The following is a 25,463-nucleotide window of genomic DNA, read 5'->3' on the forward strand; positions in this document are numbered from 1 at the left end:
TAGTTAACTAGAACAATCAGAAGCTTCCCAAATAAAACTTTTTGGCCAAAACAAAATTTTTACATTAATGCTATATAAAACACAGAGACTCTTTAATAGTTCACACACCATTTTTATTTTAAAAATTTAACATACTGAGAATGATGTTTAATTATGTGATGGTTTAAGTATTAGCATTTCAACAACAGCTGTGAATGTTGCATTATCAACAAAAAAAAAATAGAGGATTACAGTTCTGAACTCATTCAACCATTAATGCAAGACAGATGTTTTAATATATAAAAATTATACACACTCCTCCACATATGCCAAAATACTTCTCTAATCTTCAGTTCTGGTGCCCAGACTGTGCCCCTCGGCACAAAGGCATTATCCTCCCTGGAATCCTCCATTTGTGTACAATTTGTTCACAGGAGGTTTCACAAAACACCCCCCATCGGAGCGAGGAAGCAGAAGGGTTTATAGGGAAAGAGGAGCCGGCTGCTCCTTCCCTCACCCAGGGACCTGGAATGTGGTCAAGTGTGTCACTGTGTCCAGATAATGGAATTTCATCAGAGCAGGAGGATCTCCCTGGGAGCAGCCAGGGGATTGAGAGGTGAGAGCTCAGCCAGGCTCGTGTGTCTCACCCACCATCAGGAAGGCACGACTGGCTGAACCCACAAACCCCTCCGTTCACCTCCTGGGTGGAATTGCTGCAGCCAGGCCTCAGTGACAGCAGCTTTTTCTCAGCTGGGAGTTGTGCCAGGTTGCAGCTGCCCCCCTGGCAGGAGGAACTGCAGCAATGTCAAAATTTGAAATGCTTTGTACGATTCGCTGATTTCTTTGACTGACATCTATATCTGAATGCCTTAGTACATACTTGATTAGGATACCTTTTCAACATTTTAGAATAAATACACCTTTTTCTGAAATGTACAGCTCAGAAGTTTTATACTGGTTGTGACAAAGCAGCTCCCTTACATTTACTGACCTTTTTTCCAACAGTAAGGCTTTTAAGCTACACAAGTACATACAGTGTGATGAAGCATTCTGGAGAAGCAAGTGTTCCAAGCTGTAAAGATACTGTGGTATCAAGCTTTCACATGCATTTCTACTCAAAGAAAAGGGTAAGATAAAGGGAGGAAGTTTCCCTGTGATGTGTCTGTCAAATCAGCCTTCTCCCTCACCCTCTTGCCCTTCAGCAGAATGTGCCTGGCTGTGTTTCCTTACTAGGCTGCTGGAGGCTGGAAGGAAGCACCATGCTGAAAACTCTTCTCTACCTCTCAGGCCTGTGGGCCACCTCCACCTGTGCACAGCACATGGATGAACATGGCACAGTGTGGCCTGAACACCTCCAACCACGTCTGCCCACCCCTGTGTCTGTATCTTTGTACATCCCCTTTTCCTTCTCCTCTGTCTGCAGGCAGTGCTTGTCTCAGCCCACAGGCTGTGCAAGGCCTTATTGCTTTTCCTGTTGCAACACAGCTTGTGACATTACAACAATATCTGTAAGCAACAGTATAAAAACTAGATACCGTTCAGTTTCAGAACTCACTTGGTCGGCAGATGGCTTGGTTTCTAGAAGTGTGATCAGCTACTTAAACACAGGGAAGGTAAGTAATTGCATTTTAGCAAACAGGCTGAACATCAAATTGTCAGACCCTTCATTTGTTTCACCTTTGAGAGTTGCTTATCCTGTGCTCTTAAGTTGAAACCATTACTTTGTGACAGATTCCAAACAGCATAAGGGGGTAAAACTAAAGGGTTCCTTGTGCACTGAGGTAAATATGACAAGACTTTGAGCTACAATTACAACTCTGCTGCTTCACTACAAATGTACAATTTCCTGAAATCAAAATGAAAGGCCAAATTCACTGCTGTCTACTGTAAGGATTCTGAGTGTTACAATAAATAGTTTTTTGGTTTTGTTTTTTTAACAAATGCAAAAGTACTGTTGGGAGATCTAGATGTACGCAGCCTAAATATGATGTCCTTCACAAATGGGATTCATACACCAGCCATGTCTGGTTGCTTGGTTGGTTTGGGCTTGCTATGGAAGTGCAGGGGTCAATGCCAAAAGTTCAGCTCGTGCACCAGCAGAGACCTTGCCATGTGGTACCACCTCTGTCCTGGAAAACCAACTCCTTTCCACCTAACTCCCTGCATCTCTTCAATGTATAGTTAAGATGATTTTAAAGGGTCTTTAGGCAGAGAAGGCAGAAGTGTGAGGAGCCCCAGAAAAGAAGGAAGAAAAGGAAATAAAGGTCTTCCATACAATACCCTTACAAGAAAAGGAAGCAAGGGTCTTCCACAAGAAAATCTGTTTTCTGTGCCCTTTCACACATCATGTGTAGCTAGGACACAAGTGAAATAAAAGGATGATTAGTGGATTTGGGTGCTCTGGGCAGCACTCCTGGGGAAGTCAAAGTTCCTTCAAATCTTCTAGGAATGAGCCACACTGTGTGCAGGTAATGCTTCTACAATGGTTCCTTACATTGTTGGAGAGACAGAAAATCCAGCCCAGACCCCAAAATGACTGGGTAATGCTCCATGCCCAGCAGTACCCACTGGCTGGGGTGGCCAGAGTACACAGAACACTGCAAGAGAAATACACTCCTTGAGCAGCACAACCTTCCCCCTTGTTTCATTTGCTCCTCTACTTTATGAATAGTTTAATCTCTGCAAAATAAAGCAGTTCTCTGCATCAGCCTGTGACATTGCTGTGATGTAACGTGCTGCATAACACAAGCCACAAACCAGCCTATAAATCTCATCTAATGCCCATAAGTTGTAATGGAACCATAACACACACAACTCCTGTGCAAATCAGTGCTCAAAACTGGTCCAGGAACAACAGCTTTGCCTTTGCTATTAATGGAAGTCAGGTATGTGGGCTTGTGAGAACCCTAATCACAATAAGTTGTGGCTTTAGAAATTCTCATTTATAGTGTGTAGCCGAACACTGGATGGACTCACTGGAGGACAGAACATCAAAGCCTCCCCCCCAGCCAGCACACATCTGTTTGGGAGATGTATTTCAGACTGTTCTTTCTCTCACCTGTTTCTCTGATGGCTGAGGCTGCATCCTCATGAAAAATATCTATGTAGCATTGTGGTTGGTACAGCACCACTGCCTGGTTTATCTTGCCTGCTTCCAGTGTCTCTGGTATTTGGTAGGGATCAGATTCAGCCCCAAGTGGAGAAGAATAAGCAAAATTCTCAAAACAAGTATGAGTTTGAGGTGTAGCTGTGGGTGGAAAGTCCCTTGCTACATTTTCACTAGAGTAAATCCACGAAGAATTGTGACCATCAGTGTTATCTTCAGTTGGTGTTGAAGATACGGGGCTCCAGGTAACAGGATGCAACTTATGAGCATCAGCATTACTGTCCACGGCTAGCGTGTCAGGAAGGCAGTCATTTATCTTCAGCACTTTCTCAGAATCCATCTGCGAGAGAACCATTAAACAAAAAAATGACTCAATGAAAGAAGCCCAGAATTGAGAAGAGAGTGATCACTTTAAAGAATTCTAATATTCCCACACAGTGTTTTTTTAGTTTTCCCTTTTCAAATAAATCAATTTCAAGGAAAACCCACGTAGAGGATGTTCAATGGAAGCTGTATTTTATGTGAAATTTATCAGATTATTTATTTAGAGACTTCTTTTTTAAGTAAACTCACGACGACTGTATTTGAGGAAGGAACCACATCCCTCTACTCTAAAGACTTTGCCAAGTGTTTGATGTGTGCTGGCTGTAGTTTGAGGCAGAAGCAACTGGAAGACAGCAGCAGTGGCTGCTAGGTGTACTTCACTCCTCGCTCTCAGGCTGCTGTTCAGAGAACACCAGCAGCTCCACCTGTGCAGGGCAAAGGCTTTGGAGCCCCCTGCAGTGGGCACAGAAGCAGCAGCTCCCAGTTCAAACGGGCTACAGAAGCAGCTGAAGGCCTTTTGCCAATCCTGTTCTCCCAGCCAGGCCTGGCAGCGCCTGGCAGAACCTCCAGCATCCTCCCGGGGCCACTGCACGGCCCTGCGGGGTCCTCCCGGGGGCACCGGGGCAGACACAGCCCCGGGCTGCAGGGAAGCCCAGGACCCTCTGGGCTGCTCTGAGTTCAGACAGTGCAGGGGTTTGAACAGTAACACTGGAGGAATCACCTGCTGATCAAAAGATTTCATTTATTCTTTATTTTCTTTCTGCAGCAACAGACTGAAATATAAGCTAGTCACTGCAGAGTCACATAGATGTCAAAAGGAGAGTTTTCCACTAAACGGTAATATTAAATATAATGATTAAATGTAGTCAACACAAAAACTGACAAGAAGTTAATTTTTAAATGCAGTCAACACATGAATAATTTTTAAAAAATCTCCTAAGCAAAGAATGTACAAATTAAAAACTCCAGATTTTCAGTGATCTTACCTTAAACTCTTTGAATGACAGCACTTTGCTCTTGTTAGGACTTGGTATTACAGGACAGCACCATTCCTTCACCCTGGAAATGAGAGACCAAAGCAAATGAATTTTTGTTCTCCTATAAAAGCACACACTCAACCAGCAGAAGCCACCCACAGATATGTAGAGGCACAGCAGCAGATGACCAGTGTCTCAGAAACACCACAAGCCAAGTACTTTAAACATCCACAGAATCAGACAGCCAAAGGAAGAAAATGAATGAGGCCTTTCAATGGGCTCGAAGCAACAAGCTGCAGCAGTGGTTTGTGAATTAGATTAGTAATATTCTCTATATTAGTAATATACAACAGAAACATGCATTACAACTTACCACTTCATCTTCCAGTGGCAAATAGCTGCTACTAGCGTTGGAACTATCACTAGCAGGAATATAAAGTACAGCATGTTTGCTGTGGAACAAAAATACTTTAAAATTTAGGTTTTAACTTCTCACATGTTAAATTCAATTTAGTTTGAGTTTCTGGGGCAAAAATAACATCAAGTCTGCATGGGATGCCTACCACTAACTCAGCAGTAAAACTGTGTGCTCCACGGTTGCAAGGTAGCTTGGCTGGAGTTTCTGGGATAACTCTGTAAGCCTTTAGACCTTGACTCCCTTTACCAGAATGGAATTATAACTAGATTTCTTTTTATTTGCCCTCATATTGGCACCTTAGCTGTAAGACTAATTTTCAAAAGTAAGGCAATGACAACCTCATTTAAGTATTGTTTCAGGTTTTCTCCCAGACCTGCAAAGAAGACAGATTTTTACTGTGAGACATGAACAACATCTGTACTTCCATTTTGGACTGTCTATAGCAAGAAAAGCACTACACAAATGTTCAAGTTTCCTAGGATTTATGCTGATACAGGGATCTCAGTATTTCCTCCTAGCTGGAAGACAGCCTCAGGCTATGCTGTTCACGAACAGCTGAGGCTGCCCTTCCCCTTCATCTCCAAACCTAACAAGTTTTTCAAAACCAGGCATCTCTAGTCTGGATCCTAAGTTTCACAACTATGCTGACTGGTGTTTTCAAGGGAAAAAGTTTTGGGTAAGTGATTTCCTCTTCTGCTTTGGTGATCAAATCTGCCCAGTTAGCAAACTACTGTGCCCATGCCAACAACCCTTCTGTACTGACTTATGAAGGAGTGAACTTGGCAACAGTTTTAAAGACTGATGAGACTAAGAATCAACATTGGAAGTTCAAGAGTCCATACAGGAATTACCTGTTTGCACACAAGTGTGTAGGTTTTTCCCTATATTAGAAAAACAGTTAAATCTAAATACAATTCTTCAATGAGTTCTAACAAACAGGACTCACTAGGTATGCAAATGTGCATATATTGAGCTGTTTCCCAGAAGGATATAAGACTTAAATAAAGATGCAAATTAGGCTCATTTTAAAATTTAGAAAAAATCCTTTCTACTTAGAAGTATCAAAATGCCATGTTGATATGCTCGTATCATTTCTCAGTTGGATTCTTTCTTAAGTGAATGTTGCATTGAATTAAATGCTTTCCCTTAAGAAGGAAGATTATAACAACATTTTAAATCATCCCATCCTTCTGCTAGGGGATATTATTCACAGCCAGTACTCACAGTTATATGGTGTATCTATGTATCTAAAGTTAACAATGGGAGTCTCTCCTCCACCTGTAAATGCTTTAACCACTATTTTGTATTTTGTGTTTGGCATCAGGTGTTTCACGGTGTATCTCTTTTCTTCTGGGTTTTCAATTGTGTATTTACATAGTTCTGATTCATCTAAAAGAAAACAGATCACATAGAATCACTAGATCACAGAATGTTCTGGGTTAGAAGGGACTCTAAGGATCACCTAGTTCCATCTCCTCTTCCGTGGACAGGGACACCTTCCACTAGACCAGGTTACTCAGCCCCATCCAGCCTGGCCTTGAACACTTCCAGACATCCACAGCTTCTCTGGGCAACCTGTTCCAGAGCCTCACTACCCTCACAGTAAATCCTCTCCTGACAGCTAATCTAAACCTACACTCTTTTGGTTTAAAACCATTACCACTTGTCCCATCAGTACAGGCCCTGGTAAGAAACCCCTCTCTGACTTTTTTTATAAGCCCCCTGTTAGGTACTCAAAGGCTGCAATAAGTTGTCTACAAAATATTACAAAACCAGTTAACTGAAATAACAAAACATTTGCAATCCGCCTTCTTTGTAATTTGCAGGCTTTACTCTGGGAAGGATGATGCATCCTGACTCACTGCCACTGGGCTGGACTCACATCCCTTCTAACTGGACTGGCCACAGAATTGCCCTCCTCTGGCAGACACTTAACAATTTGTTGTCAAAGACTGAACCTTGTTTATTTTAATTTCTTTTTCCCTGAGCATTGTACCAGAATTATTTGAGTTTTGCCATTTCTTTTTTTCTTACCAGAATTCTTTAGCCCTTAAGTTTATGTCAACTTCTTTGAAGACAATCAAAAGCAAGAAACCTCTGCCTGAAAAAAGAGCTCAGCTCTTTTGCCTCTCTACTGTGCAACTCCCAAACCCCAGGGAGAAAAGGGTTAGCTTATTTCTGCTGTTTTCAGTCACACCCCTTGTCTGCTAGCAGAACCAGTGAAACAGAAAATCTTTGATTTAAACTTTTTAAAGTGTAACTGGGATTACTTATAGAATTATGGTACTTATATGGTTAGTTCAGTTCTGACAAGAACTGCTACATAAGCCTCCCTCAGCTCAAACTACTCTTCATCCCGGCACTAGTCTAATCAGCAGAACACAGGACATGATCCAAGCAGAAGAAGAGGCATGGAAAAAAAAAAAAAAATTCTTTTAATGTGTTGGAAGCATCTGAAAATTATAATGGAAAGGTCTGAGACAAATTTGTGGCTTTGTGCCACTTCACAGCTCAGTTCTGCTGAAGGAACTCCACTGTAGAGTACACACAAAAATACTTTCACTAAAAAAGAATTTACACGGGGAATTTATACAGTGCTCCAATTTTGAAGGAAATAAATTGTATCTCATGTGTTTCTAAAATACTCCAAATCCTAATAAGACCAACATGCCCATGACTTCTATCCAATTAGACCACAAACAGATGTTTTTCAACATTCATCCAGAACTCGCATCACAAGAGGCAGATCTCCTCCTATAGAACCAAAGTCTTTTCCGGAGCTAAAAAGGAGTCATGGACAACAGGATGTGGGTTGTAAATCACTCTAAAGCCAGGAATCACTTCTGCCTACCAGCACCTCAAGCACAGAGTGGAACCAAAAGCAACAAGTGTTGAAATCTAGAGACAGCTGAATGAGCCAGCCAGACTGCCTAATGTGAACTTTCTAAGATGCTGCAATACCAACAGAAGGTTCTGCCACCTGCATCAATGGCAGAACCTTCTGTAGCAGAGAGCTCAGTTACCTGAAAGAATGTGCTTTTTTGATCCTTTCAAATTGCAGTTCCCTTGTATTGGTGACACATAAACATGGTAGCCTCTTACAAAACCAGGCTCTGACTCATTTGTGAGATAAGAATCCCAAGACAGTGTTACTGAATTGTAAGTCAGATCAACTTTTCTCACAATAGGGTCAAGATGAGGAGCTGGAAGAAAGGAAATTCGAGTTAAACTTGCAATTACTCTTCAAGACTGTTTTCTCTTATCATTTGAAAAATCCACACTCCCATGTGGTGTTTATGTTTACATCTTTCTTGTATTTAAAAGCTGAACAAAGCCAGAGTTCCCTGCAAAAATGTCAGCTTCACAGAGCTTTCATGCATCCACGTAATACACGAAGCAATAACTGATAATCACAGCTTTGTTCAGCTCTCCTAATATAAATGGGCTCTATCTGGTCACTGCACTAGCCAAATATCCTCCATGTAGGACCTGTATGTTGATATAGAACCTTTAAATGCCTCAATAAAGATACAAAAAGAACACAAAACCTCCAATTTTATCTAGCTGTAGGAGGAGGCAATTATTCTATTTGTGACAAATCCATTTAGCAAATGCACAAGCCCCAAATATGTTGCCAACTTACGCAGCTCCTTAAGATAACCAATCTTCTTTTCCAGTAATGAGGCTCTACTAGCAACAGATCCATAGACGTGGAATTTATATCTCACCCCCGGCACAAAAGCAGCTAGAAAACAGTTGAATAAAAATAGGCTATGGTTTGTCTTTCCATGTTACTTTTCTTTAATTGCTTCCTACCAAGGTGAATAACCTATTAGACACCTTCTCTGAGTGCTATGGTGCTATTAAAGCAACTGAAGGAGACAGAGGGCAAACCAGTTCTTGGTGTGCATCACATGAATTAAACACATTTAACTCTGTCTGCAAGAGAGAATTGGGAGAGAGGTTTATATATATATATATTTTTTTTCCCTATGCAGTATTCAAGGTGACTGAACAATAAACTCCAAATGCACCATAAAGAAAGACAATTTAATTTACATTTCTGGCACAGGAAAAGGTTGTGTTTTAGAACATCTGATGCAGACACACTACCAGGTATCAGGATTCCTTGGTCTCCTCACTGACATCCACTCCCATTCACATTAAGCAAGTACAAACCACTGAAGAATTTGACAATATTCTTCCCTTGTATTACCACAGTCCCCTTCATCACACGCAGGTTTCTGTATATTTGTGTGAATTGAGGTGCAGTTCCTTTATTTCAAATTTATGTGTGTTCAATCAAATTTTGTTCAAATGGATTTCATTCCAAAGCGAGCTCTCAGCTTGAGAGACACCAGGAAAGCTAAATTCTTGCAGCTATGGAAGCATATCAGAGAAACTTTCACACAGAAAGGATTTAGGTCTACTGGCCACAACCAGGATAAAAAACACGCAACTGATCCTCTAATCAAGGACTGGTGCTGAGACACATCATTTGTGGCACACTGACAGCACCAAACCTCTCACTACATTGTGTGTTTAAACTGCCTGAGTCTAAACTCCTGATCGATGTTACAGCTAGGATAGAGCTCCCTTCTGCATCTCTATTGCTAAATTATTTTCAATGCTTCATTAACCTCACCATCCTCTTTCAAGAAGCACTCAGAAAAGGTTTTGTCAACTGTGTTAACTTTTCTAATATAGTATGCTGCCTTCCAAGGCTTAATGGTGCTGGTAAATTTGTGGTGTCTAATTATTTTGGTAGAAAAAACATGATGTCACATGCCTTTGAAGAATTACACCTGGAATTCAAGCATGGAATTCAATATTCAAAATATAAAAATATTATTTGTTTGCCCACAACTTGAAGGACTGCTGCACAGTCAGAAAGAATCTTTATTTGGCTTTTACCTGAGCTGATCACAGCACTGGAAATGTTGGGTCCAAACCTCTTCCACTGCAAATCACAAGGCTGCAACCTGGGAAAGTTACACCAATCAATAATGTAACTGTCATATATACTTCTGGGCTCCCAGGACAGAAAAATGCCATCATCTGTACCATTAACCTGTCCTTCCTTAAGCTCTTCAGTGCCTATGAACAAACAAAACAGAAGTTCTTATTACTGACCTGAATGACACTTCAGACTCATAAATGAAGATCAATACAGTTCCTACACTAACCAGGTGAAAACAACAATAAAACAGTTGCATTCCTTCGCTAAATGACATAAGGGGTCCTCCACACACTGAAAGCTGACACCTCAGAAACCATCCAGCAAGTGTTACTACATATTCACAAAAAAACATGAGCTGCAGAAACTTAGAGTCAGAGAGCCACAAGAGGCCAATCACACTGGCACTGGCAGCACCATCAAGGCACCCAGTACAGGTCTGAGCCCTAGTTTTAGGCTAAATGTATTTTGCTCTGTGGAGACATTCTCTGCATTTAAGCTGCTACCCTGTAGGAAAACATACAGTTGTAATTTTCAGACAGCAGTAGTGTGAGTTAAGAGGTAAGGTAAATTTGTTGCCCAAGATGATAAATTATGTCTTCACTCCAAACAGGTAGAAACAAAACTCTAGTAATACAATTATAACTGAAAATACTCCTACTGTTATCTGTAGCTCTAGAGATGATCAATATTGAAGGAAGTGAAAAATTAACATTGTTCTTTGCCATGACACTGATTCTGTAGGAATGGTTATCAAGGAAAATCCTTGTGCTATTGTAGACTGAAGAAAAAGAGATGCTTTCAGGCTGGGAGTCATCTTCTATTTTTTCCCAGGTCACTTCATATGAAATAATTTTTCCATTTGCTTGAAAACTTGGTGTTTGCTGAGAAAAAAAGTTATGGAGGAAGAGAACAATAACTTAGTAAGTTTTGCTAAAAAAACATGAGAGGATCATTCAGAATTTTAAGTAACTAACAGGATGTGTTATATCTGTAAGAATATAAACATTTGTTTCCATGCATTCATACATACTGGTCAAAATGGAAATGGAGAAGCCTTGTTTATGGGATCTGATTTGTTCTAATACTTGGAAAACCAAAATTGGGTGTCTGAAATTCCAGGACAGCACACCATCATAGCTACACATGTTCTGAGATATTTTATATGCAATTTGTTTTAGATTTGTAAAAGACATTTTCATATTGAATTGCTATCAGCTGCACACAAATCATGAGAGAAATTTCCAACCCCCCCTTATGAAGGGCTTTGTTTTTATTTTTGTAGAGATGTCTCACCTTCCAGAACAAGGTCACATTTCGTCCCCCAAAAACTGGTGTAATTTCTCTCCATATGTCCAGTTTCCCTGATGGAGCTGCAATCAATATAGCAAAACAATAAAATGAGAATACTGTCCTGTAGAAAGGATAGGCAGTTTAACTGCTTCCTCCCATTTCAAGAAATTCCACTCACAACACCTTCTTTTTCCCATCACTTCTGGGTCTTTCCCAAACACTATCCTTTAACACCATTTTCCCTTTATTCCTTTTTCTGAATTAAAGTCTGCTTGATTTCCCTAGAAAATCTTTGTTTGCCGTCACCAGACTCTTGTTCCCACCTCTGCACCATTCCTCCAGGCCTCACAGAGTACTGTAACTCAGTCTGTCCATCTTCCCACTCAACTGGATTTCCCACTGCCTCCACTGCAGGGAATATCTGAGACTATCAGGTAGGCTGAAAATTAATTAAGAAGTCATCTTCTTGGAGTTTGCTTAGTGTGTTTCTTCTATGCATGCGATAGGCCTCGGCTTTAACTAACAGTGGAAGAGTAACAAAAAAACAGCAAAGAGAGGTGCAAGCAAGGAACATCCCTCAAACTCTGTTTCTCAAGAGGTTGGACATACTTCCTTCCTTTGTTCTGGCGGTCAGGGGTTGGCTCCACTCACTCCACCTCCAGAAGTGCCTGGCTGCCGCGCAGCGCACCCTGGCCGTGTACTCCGTGTGCGGCCGCAGCCCGCGCACCGTGACGCGCCGAGAGTCCGCCACGGAGCTGTTGTGCTGCAAAACACAAAGACACAACAGGCACAGATAGCAGCGTCCTCAGCAAGGTGCTCTTCTCTGGGAAAACAGCTCCTCCTCTATACCCTGCAAGAGCCAGTTAAGGGCCACTTGGGAAAGGCAGTCATGGAACAACAATCAAAAAAAGGCAAATAATGCACAAGATCAAAACAGTGGGAGATTCAAAAAGAGGGCTGGAAGCCACCTCTGTATAACTGTCTGAGTCACTCAGAACCCTCCACATGAGTACTTTTTACATCCAGGAGGGAATTTACTGAAATCTTGGCCTCATAGAGTCTTGGGCTATTACCTCATACAAAAGTAGGATGCTGTTCCAGATCTATGCAGAGCAATCTACAGCCACCTTCTCCCTCCATGTCTTTTTCCCAGCCTTTACCTCACTCTCTCCCAAGAGAGAGAGTGAGTTCTGGTAAGAGTCGAAAAGCCAACATGCTTTTACGCCTCTCCTCAAAACTGTCTCCTGCAATGGCCAACTGCAGCAGTCACTTGATCTGACAGCTACAATCAGGAGAGAACACAGCTTGACTGTGATCTGTGGCTTTTTGACTGTGATCTGCACTGTGCCATTCTAATGTGCTAGAGGCAAGCTGCCTTCTAAGAAAACAGCTACAGAGAGGTGACAGTAAACAGGCAAAGCGTCCATCAAGCTCACCATTTGTGGAAAAAGATAAGGAATCTAGTTGAATAATCTTCAAGAAGCTTGAAGAGGAAGGGAAGAAAAACTGTTCTGGGATTCCATCACTAGAAACCAGATTCTCTGCAATTAACTACAGTCAACAGCACACAGAAAAAGCTTGGACTGATACAAAAGAAGCCTTCAATGCTGCTCTGGTGAGTGTGAAATAATATGAGCAACAAAAACAAATCAAGACCAGTAGCTAATGTATATCAATTACATTTTATATATATATATATAAATTGTATAATTACATTATACAACTTTAGAGTTATTAGGCCCTTCAGTGTTCTCACTAGCTTCAACAAATCTCAGAACCCATTCAGCAGAGCACTGAGCAACACAGTCAGACCAGTCACACGTACTTCTGACAGGGTACCGGCAGTGCTTGGAGTGTGAATCAGAGCCAACAGCACCTGCCCACATGGACTGCATAATCAGTGTAGAACTTGGGAAGCAAACAAATCCAGAAAATAGACACATCAACACACTCACAAGACTTACAGTGTATTTGTATTGCTGGGGAATTATTTTTTAATCACATTAAAAAGACTCTGACTATGTTTTTGTTTAGGAAATTCAGGTTTCATACCAGTTCTACTTTGCCATCAGGTTGGACCACTTCAGTCTGACAAAAGAGTTCAATTTCAGTGTTTTTGTAGTTCCAGTGTAATGTCATTTCTGTATCTCTGCAATCTTCCCAAACCTGGAAAGGTGCAGTGGGATACACTGCCAATGGAAAATCTGAGTTAGCTCTTGAAAAACATAAAATACATGCAATAGTATATTAAGATATTTTAGCTGAGTAGTAAAAGCAAATTAAAAATACAGATATTTTTCTTCTAATTTAGAAGAAACACACATAAATTGTAAAACTTCATTTCAGAATGTAAATGTAAGTAAATGTTACACAAGGTTTAAAAATCCCCTTGTACTGACTTAGAAATGTTTTAAAACATCATGGACAAAAGGAAGAGAGACATTTATTACAAATGATCAAAATCCTCTACCACAGGGCCTGGCAGAAGCTCCTGATGTAACATGGTAACATTTAACAAATTCCTACACCCCAGAATTGGGCCTCTTCAACAGAAATTTTATTCATAACCCCAACACTGACTCCTGTCAGTAGTTACACTCTGGTAAACAGTGCCAGTGCACTCAGGAATCTTCCAAAAGATTCCTGAGATCCTTTACTGCTGTGTAAGATTATTCAGCAAGTGAAGTAAATCTCAAACTTTCCCATAATATCAGTATAATAGTGAGGGACCAATGCATTGTGAGGTCATGGCAATGCAGGTGAGGGGTATGCTTACAGCCTTGGCCGTTTATCCTGAAACTTCACAAATTACGTGATTGAATTACACTAGTCCATGAAATACAATTCAAGGACTTTCCTAATCAAAAGAGTTTGCCTTTGATATAGAAGGTCCAACCTACCACATGCAAAATTGGAAGTAGTGAATTTACATTTTCCTTTATTTACTATCATCCTTTAAGGAAGGGAAAATTCTAATGTTAATATTTGCAGGATCAGAAAAAACATGAAGGATTTTACAGGAATCACTATTAAAAACGCATCATACGCATTATACATAATTTCTTTAACTTGCAACTATCACTAGGACTGGAAAAAGAATATTTTAAGAAATTTTAATGTACTTAGCACATTGAATGTAAACTATTCTAGCCTGACTTCCCATGAAAACTGAGTTAAGGACATTGTGTCATCTCCCTAAAATCTGTCAGTTTACTCCTCTACTTTCTTGACCTGTTTCTTCCACTTCCAAACAATCAGATAATCAAATTTTAGAATTGTCATGCCTCTTTGGGACAAATCTAACACAGACATTTAACATAAGTTCCTTCACATAACAAAGCATGGCTTGCAAAACTGTCAGCAATGCCTCTGAGGAAGGAAGCAGTGCCAGGGTGCAGCAGTTACACCAACAGCCCTCTAGGCCACTGTCCTGTCAGTTTCTGAGCTGCACGAAGCACATGATGCCTCCTGCACCTTCAAACAGGTAAGGCAGCCCCAGGACCTGGGGAACACTGCAGAGGACTCAAGGAGAACTGGAAATACTGCTGGAGACTGAAGAAACACCCAGCTGTTTTGAGGCAAGAGTAGGAAGGAACTTATGGGACCCAGAGCACACTGAGATAAAGGATGCAACTACTAGGGAACAAGGACCCACGGCCATTAGATACTTCTCAGAGAATAACATGGTTTTTGTCACCAATGAACCTCTCTTCCTCCCTTACAGTAGCACAGTGGAGGTTACTGTCCCATATTAGCACCAAGAGCAGATTAGCACCATCACTTTTTCCCCAGAAATAGCTCTTAAACATGTATCACATCTTGTATCATACCAATTCCCGAGTAACCTACACATATATTTTGCTTAAACTCCCCATTTTATATCCTTGCATCATTTTCTTTCTCTTCCATTAACCAGCTTCAGCAAAGCAGCAGATTTCAAAACATTAAGGGGTCATTCCAATAACCAAATCTGACCTTTGGAGTAAAGCTGCTTTCTACCATTTACACAACTTCCCAAAGATGAAACTGAAGAGAGAGCAGGTAACTGTAGCACAGGGACAGATAAGTAATTAAACTGTGAAGATAAAAATCAAGGACTTCAACACTTTAAACAGAGGCACAGAAGTATCAAGCTCAGAAGGAGCAATAAAAAGCCCTAAACAAAGGCACAGAAAAAACCCCTTACCTCTGTGTTTTACATCAAAAACATCAGTGGCAGATTTCTTTCCCAGTGGGTTTTCCACAGTCACTGTGACATTCCAGACCCGCTGCTGGCCTATATCCCAAGAGCATGAGCACTGCTCAGGACAACTTGCTTCGCACAGAGCCATTTTCTGGGATGACCTATCAAAGCAAGTGAGAGGCTGGAGGCAGGGCAAAGAAAGATGTTGTCCATAATATACAATCAACACAGATCTTGGAATTTTCTGATGTCCAATTAGAATACAGCATCATAAAAAATAAAGCTGAGGGGTCTTATATAAGAAGCCACCCACTTCTTTATCTTAGCTTGATGTATGATGAATACAAACACTATTAAAAGAAAGTTTCCTTTGAAATCCAGGTTTGTCTTTTTAAGATACATCTACATTGCTTTTAGAAATTTCCTTATGGATAGTCTAAATCAGAGACTTATTTGCAAAGACTTAAATAATTTACATGTTTATCACCAAGCTTTTAAATGAAGTTGTAATTTCAACTGCATCTTGAAGTGCATCTTCTGACCTTCCATTTTTAAATCAGAATGCTGCCTACAGCATCACAGTATCTTAATGGAAGTGAGTGATGCAGAGAACAGGAAGGTAGGTGCAATGCTGTCCTGTTTTCTGCTGAGATCTTTTGATGAAAGTTTGTTGTGGTTATGACCTGTCCTGTTCTATGAGTTACCCTTTCTCTGCAGGCCTTGCTGTAAAGCCTCTCTCCTCATGTAAGGGCCGTGTCTGATATGCCACAGCTGTGTAGCCTTGACTCACGCTGCTAAGAAAGAGCCTTGAGAAAGTCTGCAGATTTTTTTTAAAGTAAACAAGCCAGCTGAAACTACAGAAATTATAGACACAAGAAGGACATTTGAGATTGGATTGTCAGTGGCTCAAGGACTCAAGAAGGATAACATCAACAAGTAAAGTTCTAAAATCCTAAAGGAAAACAACTAGGGAGAAAGGAAAACAAACAGGCAGAGTGCTAAGTTTGAGTCAGAATTAGTGTCAATGGATCATGAGCACACTAATACTCAGCCTACCTGCTGATGAGATCCTAATTATCTGTTTGTTTTATGTGCTACCCAATAATTATGTTATACTTTTAAGTTATCTACATCCTGAATTCAGGGTGTCTTCATACCTATTGAACAATATCCAAACATATTAACTAAAAGAATGGTTAGAATATGCTTTATCAGGCAGAACTTGATCTAAAGGACTGCCAACTTTGTTATAGTTAGTACGAATCAGAGCAGTTCTGCACTGCTCAAGCTTTGTTAAATAAGTGATCAGTGAGGTGGAAAAAGGCAAGCAGCTAATTACATGGACAAATCCACAGATTCTAAGGGAAAGAAGGAAAGGTAACTGGTACAGCACAGATCAGAATTAATATAACAATGAGACTTACGTTTTAGACAAGGTGTATTGTGGTGAATTCCTTCCATAGAGATAGGTCTCTTCTTTTCTCCAAGTACATGTTACTCTTTTCATGTCTTGGGTTTGGCAGGAAAAATCCTTAGGTGTATCAGGTGGTTCTTGTCAGATGAAATAATCAAAAAAACAACAACATCATGGCAGTCAAGGCAAAATTCATCAACCTTTTTAATACATTAACAAGCTAGAAATAATGGTTAATACGAAGTCTGGTTTACTATAGATGTTATTACTGAAATTACACTTATTCAATAGCCTGCTTCAGAGATGGTCTGGATAACACCAAGAGTCAATAGCAATCAACACTTTTACACTTCCTAATCTTTTTTTAATACTCATTCATTCGTGTATTCAATCTGTATTCTTTTCTATCTTTAAAAATTGCTATTGGCCTTCAAAAGGGAGGCTGTGCTGTTTTTACCACACACACAGAGACAATGAAGCTGAACTCCTAAATGGATGGGTGTATTTATGAATCAACCACCTGTCATAAGGTTAATTAATTTAATGCTACTCTTTCCTGCCTCCTCTATATAAGTTTACAGATCTCTAGTCAGATGGAGTTCAGCCAGACATGACAAGAGTATGACAACTTGCAGCAAGATTTTTTCCTCGTCCATTTTTTCTACAACCATTCTTGAGTTAACAACAAGAGGAAAATAAAACTGTAACAATGTAATTACTTACTACCCACAAAGAAAGCTGCTTCATGTGACCCCTTATCCTCATCAGAGCAGTAGGCATGAATGTTAGACCCTTTCTCATGTGACAGATTTCCCACAGTGAGAAGTCTGACTTGACTCTTTGTGCGCTTGACAACATCAACAGTTGGGTATACAGAGAATTCCTTAATGGTTTGACCTTTTCCTCCAATGCAGCAAAGAGTGATATTAGAGCCTTCTGCTAAAACTTTTTCTTTTGGAAAGATTTGTGGCCCACTTCTGTTTGAAGTGTCCAGGCCTGCAAATTAAAAAAAAAAAAAAAAATTGAAATCTGCTCAAGGCAGCAGCCTTCAGCCAGAGCACATAACTAAGCATCTACACAAGAAATTGCTAGTGTTATATTATCCATTCAGACTTTTATTTAGTATTCTTCTGAATACAGAGATGAATTTCACATGTAATAATACCTTTCTCTTAAACTTATAAACATGTAATGTAGTCCAACAAATTACCTAAGAGACTAAATCTGTTTTACTTCTTTTCACTTAAGAGAAAAACAAGTGTTCTGTCAAGAATTCTCTTTACAGAGGAACACCACCTCCTGCTCCTGCGCACAGGCTGTTGCTTACATTCAAACCACCTGCTCTTGAAGACTTGTAACAGGGGGTTACAAAAACATCATGTGATGGTTTGATGCTCCTGCAGAGCACAGCTAAGAGGAGCCAACATTGACTGAATCACTTCAAGGGGATAATCAACTTGGAATGAGATTCCCATAGCTTTCTATGTTGGACTGCTTGCTGGATGGGAAAGTTAACAGAATTTAAGTGACTCACAGCTTTTTACACATATTGCACAGTAAAATCTACTGTCAAGAATCTGATCCAAAAACCTGATGACATCTAGAATTACTATCTTTCAGAGAACTCTAAATCAGGTCTGTAATGTGGCATTAGTTTGCGACCAGGAAATAGTATTTTTGAGCCGCATCCACTTGCAACTGAAAAAAATAAAATCTCCAAGACTGAGGAGGTTGTGGGACAAAAAAGTCTTGCATCTTACTGCCCATTATATAACAGCAGGGAAACAAGTGCCACAATCCAAGTATGAACACCTGCGATGCCTCTTCTGTTGGAGACATGATGTCTCCAATATTTAAAAACCCTTGGTGCTCTAAACACTGCTGAGTGTTTCATTATAAAATTACTACATTCATGTTTTCTAAAGTAGTTACATATGTTGAATAAAGAAGATTCTCTGGAAACAAAACTGCTCTAGTAAGACATGGTAATCCAAAAAAAGGATAAATTTTGTGATGTCATTAATTACATTATTGGTTTACTCCCTGTTTATTCTCATATAATTCACAAGACATTCCTTCCAAGTGAAATAAGGAGCTGACTTGCTCATTTCTCTCTGCTTCTGTAATACCAGTTCAAGCTATGAAGCCCAGACAAAAGCCACACATTCATCAGATCATGCAGCCCCTAGCTCTGTGCTACTCCTCCTTTCCCTGAGTCTAGGCCAGGGATGTGCCTATCCAAGATCCCATGTCACTTCATCTACTACATTGTTTTAATGTGTGAGTAAAAGAAAAGCTATAAAACTTTTGGTCTACTAGCTTAGGAAGATAGTCTGCAAATTATAGCAATGCTTGAAGCACTTCTATTATTGCTGGCAAAATATAAGGAACTGGTTAGTGCTCGGAGAAAATGGATTCTTGATGTGATGCCATCTCTCCTGAACTGTCCTCCATGGTTACATTCACTGGTGAATTAAAACTAGCTTTATACTTGAAAAAAACCCCAATATTACAAAGTCTTGTTTTGCATACCTGGGAGACTCTCCCACGAACTCCACTGACTCCAGATTTTTGATGTTTCTGCCTTGCTTCTGATCCTCACAGCATGTGACATACACTCCAAAGGTATGTTTGAATCCCATGTCCAATGAAGAGGCTTTCCCAATTTATCAAGTGTGACATTCCGAAACTCCTACAAACAAAAAGCAGTAAGGGAAAGTATTGAAAACACAGCAACGTGAAGATTTGGAAATACAACCAAAAGCAGTGGGAAAGGAGAAAAACGCTATTGAAAAAGAATGTCTGAAACTCTACTAGCTACATATGATCTCACACTAAGTAACTAGGCAACTAATCAAGTGCTTACAGATCTGTGCTAGCAATAGTGGAGTGAGTGATGTGCTGACATATTTGGGAGTGAGACCCTGCTTCTCATGACATGGATTTGCTCTCAGAGACTCTATTTGTGTCCACTATTACATAAGATGCTGCCTACAAATGCATCCTAATGCTCTGGATTACATATCCCTGTGGTGGAATCACCATCCCTAGAGTGATTTAAAAGATGTGCAGATTCAGCATTTAGAGATGTGGTTTAATGTGGACTTGGTAGGGCTGGGTTAACAGTTGGACTCAATGACCTCATAGAGTTTTTCCAACCTATGACATTCTATCATTCTACATGTTTTAGCAGAATGATAGATTCTCAGCATTCTCAGCATATAGAGCAGTGCTACTAGTATGACTTGTGCCAAAGCCCTGACTCACACTGAGCAGCAGAGAACTTCTCTCCAGTATTGCTTTCCATTGGCAACACCTGCACTTTCACATTACCACTGCTCTGAGAAAAACTCTGCCATCAGTTCAAAATTTAATTTCTCAGTTACAGCCCTGAGGAATGTCACCACTGCTCTAGAAGTTATATAGGCTGTCCACACTTTAGTATGAACAGACTCACAGAGCTTCTTTATTGGTACACATAATTCAGAAAAACACAGAAGCAAATATATTCCTATATGGTAGTGACATCCAAAGTAACTTGTCGTGTTTATTATGAATAACACAACAGACTACATTCTTGGATTTGAAACACTTTTACTTCCTTCCAACAAGTTAATAAGAATTTGGTGAAGGACACTTCAAAAAACCCAAAACTTAAGTTTGTAGCTATTATGGCCCCAGTTACTGACTTCAGGGTTAGATCTATTCATCGGGCTAAAGATCCTATCCAGCATATCAAAGTGGTAAAAATCTTCAGAACTGCATAGAGCTCATTTAGTAGTGGATATGTGGTTCTTCAAATTCAGAGACAAAACACCACCAGCTAGGGTGATTGAAGTAAGCTGTGATTTATAGCAATGCCTATTTTATTTATTCCTGATTTCAGAAAAATAAGCCTTTGTCCGTTTTATGTACTTTCTGACAAACAGCAACTCTAAAAGGGCAAGTGCAGTTTTTCAGTTTAACTAAGTTCTAAATTTTCTTTGGAGACTGTTCCCATACAGAAGTGACAAGCAGAAAAACATCCAGAACAGGCCTAACCCTATTATATGGGTGATCTCCTCTTCACAAAATGTTGCTGGTTTAGATGCTAAGGAAAACCATCAGGAGAGGGACTTTACAAAGAGACATGACTACATCTTACATCATTGTAAATAACAATACACTTCTTTTCTAAGCACACTTACTGTCCACACAACTTCATTGGTTCGACGAACTTGTATCTCAAAAGATATTGCCAGCTCAGCATCATGCGCTGACTTGACAACATCCCATTCCACCAGCAGCCGCTGAAGATCCAAATCCTTGGAAACATTAAGATACGTTACTGGAAACACATCAGATTCTAGGAGCAGAAAAAGGGCACAAAAGTATTACTGTCTAGCTAAATTACAAAGCAGATCTGAAAAAAGAGTGGTTAGAGGCAAGTTAGGTTCCACACCAGATAGTTCTGAAAGAAAAAAATGAAAGTGATCAGGACCTATGCTGATGATGACAAAAGAAAATATATTTCTTCTTCTTCAGGCTAAAATGCAGCAGGCTAAAATGAGTTTCCTGAATCTATTCAATAGCTCTCCACCATGGTATTTGGTATGCTGTTTAATTTCTTTATGCTGTCAATTTACTAGCTATTTTATGGGAATATAGACCCATCCTTTCATAATCTTAGGAAGAGGAACAACATAATGTATTAAGAAGGACTAAATCTCAAAAAATCCCAAACCCCAGCAAGCCTTCATATCATTAGGGCAGAAATGCTGGGCTGTTTTGATCTCTGACTTAATGCAGACTAAGGAGTTCACGCAAAACTTGTTATTTTAACAGAATAGGATAAGGGTTTCCCTCCAGTAGCTAGCTTAGATCATAGCCTAGTATTAAGTGCATTCCTAATTGCTCTACACAGAGCTTAGGTCGTGGCCGTGGATTCTTCTACTGGAATTACACACTTAGTTCTAATGGAACTTGTACACACTTCTCTCGGTCTGGATTTAATTCCAGACCATGACATGATAAAGCAAAGTTTAGAAGTCAGACTGAAGTCCCTTTTGGTGTTGGGAAATAAAAGGCCCTGCAAGATTGTTCTGTGGAAAACTACCAATAACCCTGTAAGTGGTTCCTCTTTTTAGATTATTCCTTTGTGACTCCTCCCTAAAAACCCTAACTGTTGGAAGAGCTTAAATATAGCACTCACTGATTTGTCATTTCTCTACTTCCTGAAAACTACACAAACATAAACCCCCTAAATTTGATCTGGTTGTTAATGAAGCCAGGGAGCTGAAACGACTGAATAACTAATTTTTTTTCTTTTGCCACAGATGCTTTCCAAGGTGCTTCTGCTTGTTATAAAAGGACAAGGTCAGAATGTTTACCCTAACCAAGACACAGAAAAGAGACACAAAAACAGCTACACCTTTTAATAAAATAGAACTCATTCTGTGCATTCCTGCCACACTACAGCCAGAATCATCAGGGACACAAAGGATTGAGTGCCCTCAGCAGCCCCCTTTCACAAAACCGCCACCTCCATTCCTGTCTCCCAGAGACACTTCGCCCACGGAACTACCTGAAACTTTCACCATGTATCACTAGCAGGAACACAAGCATTCAGGAGATTTACACTGAAAATCTACATTTTGACAGATGCTTCTGGTAGCCAGCATGTATCCAAATCATTCTGCAATTTATCCTCGAGTATCTGCATTACTCTAACCTCTGTGCAGCAGTTTTCTGACACAGGGATTTTTACATTAGGAAAAGGGAATGGAAGGCTCAAGAAAAGAAGCGGTTTTTACAATCTCTGGTCAATCAAAGGAAGCAAATAAAACTTTATATGTGTACTTCTTTATTATGAGAAGACAGACACTGACACAACTTTGTTGTTTATATAAGCCCAGACTATATTTAAAGAATAAATGGAGGAAAGAAAGTATAAAGTTATTAAAACTGCTGGAAGAAAGGATTCTCTTTTTAGCAAATCATCCAAAAACTCTACTAGGATATTTTTAACCTACTCCATTTTCAAGGGTACTAAAAGTCAGAGCAAAATGAAAACCATATGCTCTCCATCTAGAGAAAGCATCTTCAGATAAGCTTGGAGAAGAAATCAAGTTTAACTGTTCAAAAACATGGTTGTAGAACTAGAACTGTGGTCTCTTCAAGTGTTTTGGAGAAAGAAATATATGCAACACACCTTCTGTAAAGTCTCACTGTTAATACATAATTACCAGGAAATGGTTAAGACATAAATTTATGTGAAAGCAGAATTGACACCCTTAGTGTCTCTGCAAGGTAAGTGCAAAATATTTCAAATGCAGAAACAAAATTTCCTTTTTGGCTATGGTAACAACACGGTCCATCAGTTTCATACAGCCATAAGGAAACCCAGTACCTATGACAATTACTGTCTGAAATTGAATAAACAAGGTGGAAAGCTTAGGGGTAAATTTCACTGAATGATGACAAAGCATCAATTTTAGGTTTTACCAGAAAAAAGAAATATTTTTATTAGCTTCACTGCCAACAAGTGACTAGACAAGGAGCCAGAACAACCAAAACAACACAGTGATTCATAAACTTAACCATGGAAGTGGAGTATCACTTTATTTTGGGAAGATAGGACAAAACACACTTCATTTTCCCATATATTTCAGACTTATACCCTCAAAACAAGACAAACACTGTTAAAATCCAACTTATGCTTAAGAACTGACTGTAATGTTATCTGTCTCCAGTATTCTGATCAACCTTACTGGTACATTCACTATCCGTTTACCTGAAGCACTGTGTACCAAACTTCTTGGGGGATCTCATTTCACATACTGATCTAGAACTCTGGGCCTTGTTGTTGTCTAATGTTTTTTCTGTCTGCACTGCTCAGGCAACAGAGAAAGAAAGAACTGGGGAAAGGAAAGGAAAGGACCCTGCTAGTCTCTCAATTAAATTCAATGCCACAAAGTAAGAGCCCAGGGAAAGAAAATAAATATACCTGAAAGAAAAGCCAGCCAGCTGGCAGAAACCCCTTTTTTCTTCAGGATACACCATTAAAAGAAAATTCTGCATATCTTCTGAATTTCCCTATCCTCTTTCTGCTTTTTTTTTCCTAGCAGAATCTAATTGCATCACTATTATGCCTATTGCATTGATGATGAGCCTGCATCTCTTCTCTGCATCTGTTTCTTTTTGTCCAAATGAAAATATCATCCCTTTTCTTGCCATAAAGAATACTTCCACCTGCCACACTTACTTAGCTTGATAAAAGAACTGCTAAGGTCTTATTAGTTTCTGTTTTTTCTCCATCTGTACAAGTGTCCCTCCACTAACTCTCTTCAGGCAGACAACGTATCACTTCATACCCCACCCTATTTTTTTTCTTCAAAATCTGGCATAAGACAGTCTAAATCATCAGTTGGAGCTTATACACAGTACTAAAAAATAGAAGAAACAATATAGTTAAGGATATATCCAAAATGTTGATGATCACAAATTTACAATGTAGGTATTAAAGAACTTTGCAGCGTAGTTTTAACATGTGGAAATATTTTGCAGTATTTACAGTTACAATATTATCTCCTAGCAAAATTAGATGATCAAGGCATCTTAAGACTTGTTTTAACTTGCAAGCAAACTCAAGACCATGTGAATAGCTTTGATTAACAACAGACACTAATTTTACTCCTGAAAAATTACATGTGAAAACAAGTGACCAAGTTACTGTAATGAAGGAACTGTTTGGACTTGCCTGCATTACAAAATTTTGCCATTCTAGGAGGCCTAGTAATACGTCTCAAAACTGAGACTTGGGTGAGTGGTGAATTTCAAGGCTGAAGAGACAAAATGTCTGAAAGGGATATATTACTCCTTCAGTATGATAATAAATATATTTTTAAAACCCCAAACATCTCTCTTCCTTCTTCACCAACTTAAAAAAAGGCAATAAAATTTCCATAAAGCAGTCTAGAGCCTGGTAAGGTCTGCCTTCTTAGTGGTGGTCACAGAAAGGTGAAAAGGTGAAAATTAAGAATTTTCTTTTTTCTTATGGAGACATACCCAAATGCTATTGCTAGCAGCAAGTACACAATAAGTATTTTTTACCTTAAAATATACAGCCTTTTGAAAAGTTATCATTATATTCAAGTTTTCCCCCTTCAAATATGCATATTTTCTTTTTGTATTTGTATTGGATAAGTATGCAAAGCATAAAAAATAAAAATCTGGTCCTGGAATCTTGTGGCACAATCAGAAAAGAGCCAACAGAAATGCTAAAGTTTTCAGAGATGAGACAAAAAAAGGAAAGAAAAAAAAAAACCATAGGAGTTGTCAAAGAGGAAATAAATTATTTGAAGATCACAGATCATAGGAGAAAGAGGAGGAGAAAATAAATAAATACACTTTGGCTTCACATCATTGCAAGTTGTTGATTCAACAGGTAATTTTGCATAACAGGGTTACAAAAGGTAATAATGAAAGTTGCTCCATTATCCTACCAAAGAGAATAATTTGATTAAATGTGTGACATGTTGCTTGATCAGAGATTTACAAATCAGCAAGTTGAAAGCTTCAATTGCTGTAGATTGCTTTCAAATAAAATCAAACATTCAGAAATTTACCTTGCTGTGAGTATGTAGTGTGGCACGTCCTCAGGGGGAGCAGTACTGCCAGAATCATGAAGTGATTCATCATCTGTCTACTTTTTCCTGCATAAGACTTCACAGCAAAGAAAACGTTTTTATTTATTTGTTTCTTTCAGGAGAAATGCAACATGCCAAACAATAGTCCAGATAATATTACTATATTTAAGAATGAATAAATAAAA

General features: G+C 39.4%; 1 protein-coding gene across 2 annotated transcripts in view; it reads right to left on the reverse strand.

The window, feature by feature from the left end:
* Positions 1-162: 162 nt before the first annotated feature.
* The window catches only part of OSMR (oncostatin M receptor), a 30,810-nt gene continuing 5,509 nt past the window's right edge, over positions 163-25,463 (reverse strand). Inside the window, exons 5-21 of one of the 2 annotated variants that reach the window (XM_058823402.1) lie at positions 25,258-25,354; positions 20,839-20,996; positions 19,184-19,343; positions 17,375-17,647; positions 16,662-16,788; positions 15,241-15,398; positions 13,107-13,243; positions 11,664-11,817; positions 11,058-11,134; positions 10,423-10,645; positions 9,719-9,901; positions 8,448-8,549; positions 7,828-8,007; positions 6,029-6,193; positions 4,760-4,838; positions 4,396-4,468; positions 163-3,425 (exon numbers count right to left, since the gene is read on the reverse strand). In XM_058823402.1, the coding sequence (XP_058679385.1) occupies positions 2,970-3,425; positions 4,396-4,468; positions 4,760-4,838; positions 6,029-6,193; positions 7,828-8,007; positions 8,448-8,549; positions 9,719-9,901; positions 10,423-10,645; positions 11,058-11,134; positions 11,664-11,817; positions 13,107-13,243; positions 15,241-15,398; positions 16,662-16,788; positions 17,375-17,647; positions 19,184-19,343; positions 20,839-20,996; positions 25,258-25,330 (2,778 nt within the window). In that variant the 5' untranslated portion in view covers positions 25,331-25,354 and the 3' untranslated portion in view covers positions 163-2,969. The remainder of the gene's footprint in view (positions 3,426-4,395; positions 4,469-4,759; positions 4,839-6,028; positions 6,194-7,827; positions 8,008-8,447; positions 8,550-9,718; positions 9,902-10,422; positions 10,646-11,057; positions 11,135-11,663; positions 11,818-13,106; positions 13,244-15,240; positions 15,399-16,661; positions 16,789-17,374; positions 17,648-19,183; positions 19,344-20,838; positions 20,997-25,257; positions 25,355-25,463) is intronic. The other variant, XM_058823403.1, reaches the window with a different exon arrangement.

This window comes from Ammospiza caudacuta, chromosome Z, assembly GCF_027887145.1.
Source record: "Ammospiza caudacuta isolate bAmmCau1 chromosome Z, bAmmCau1.pri, whole genome shotgun sequence".
Lineage (NCBI taxonomy): Eukaryota > Metazoa > Chordata > Aves > Passeriformes > Passerellidae > Ammospiza > Ammospiza caudacuta.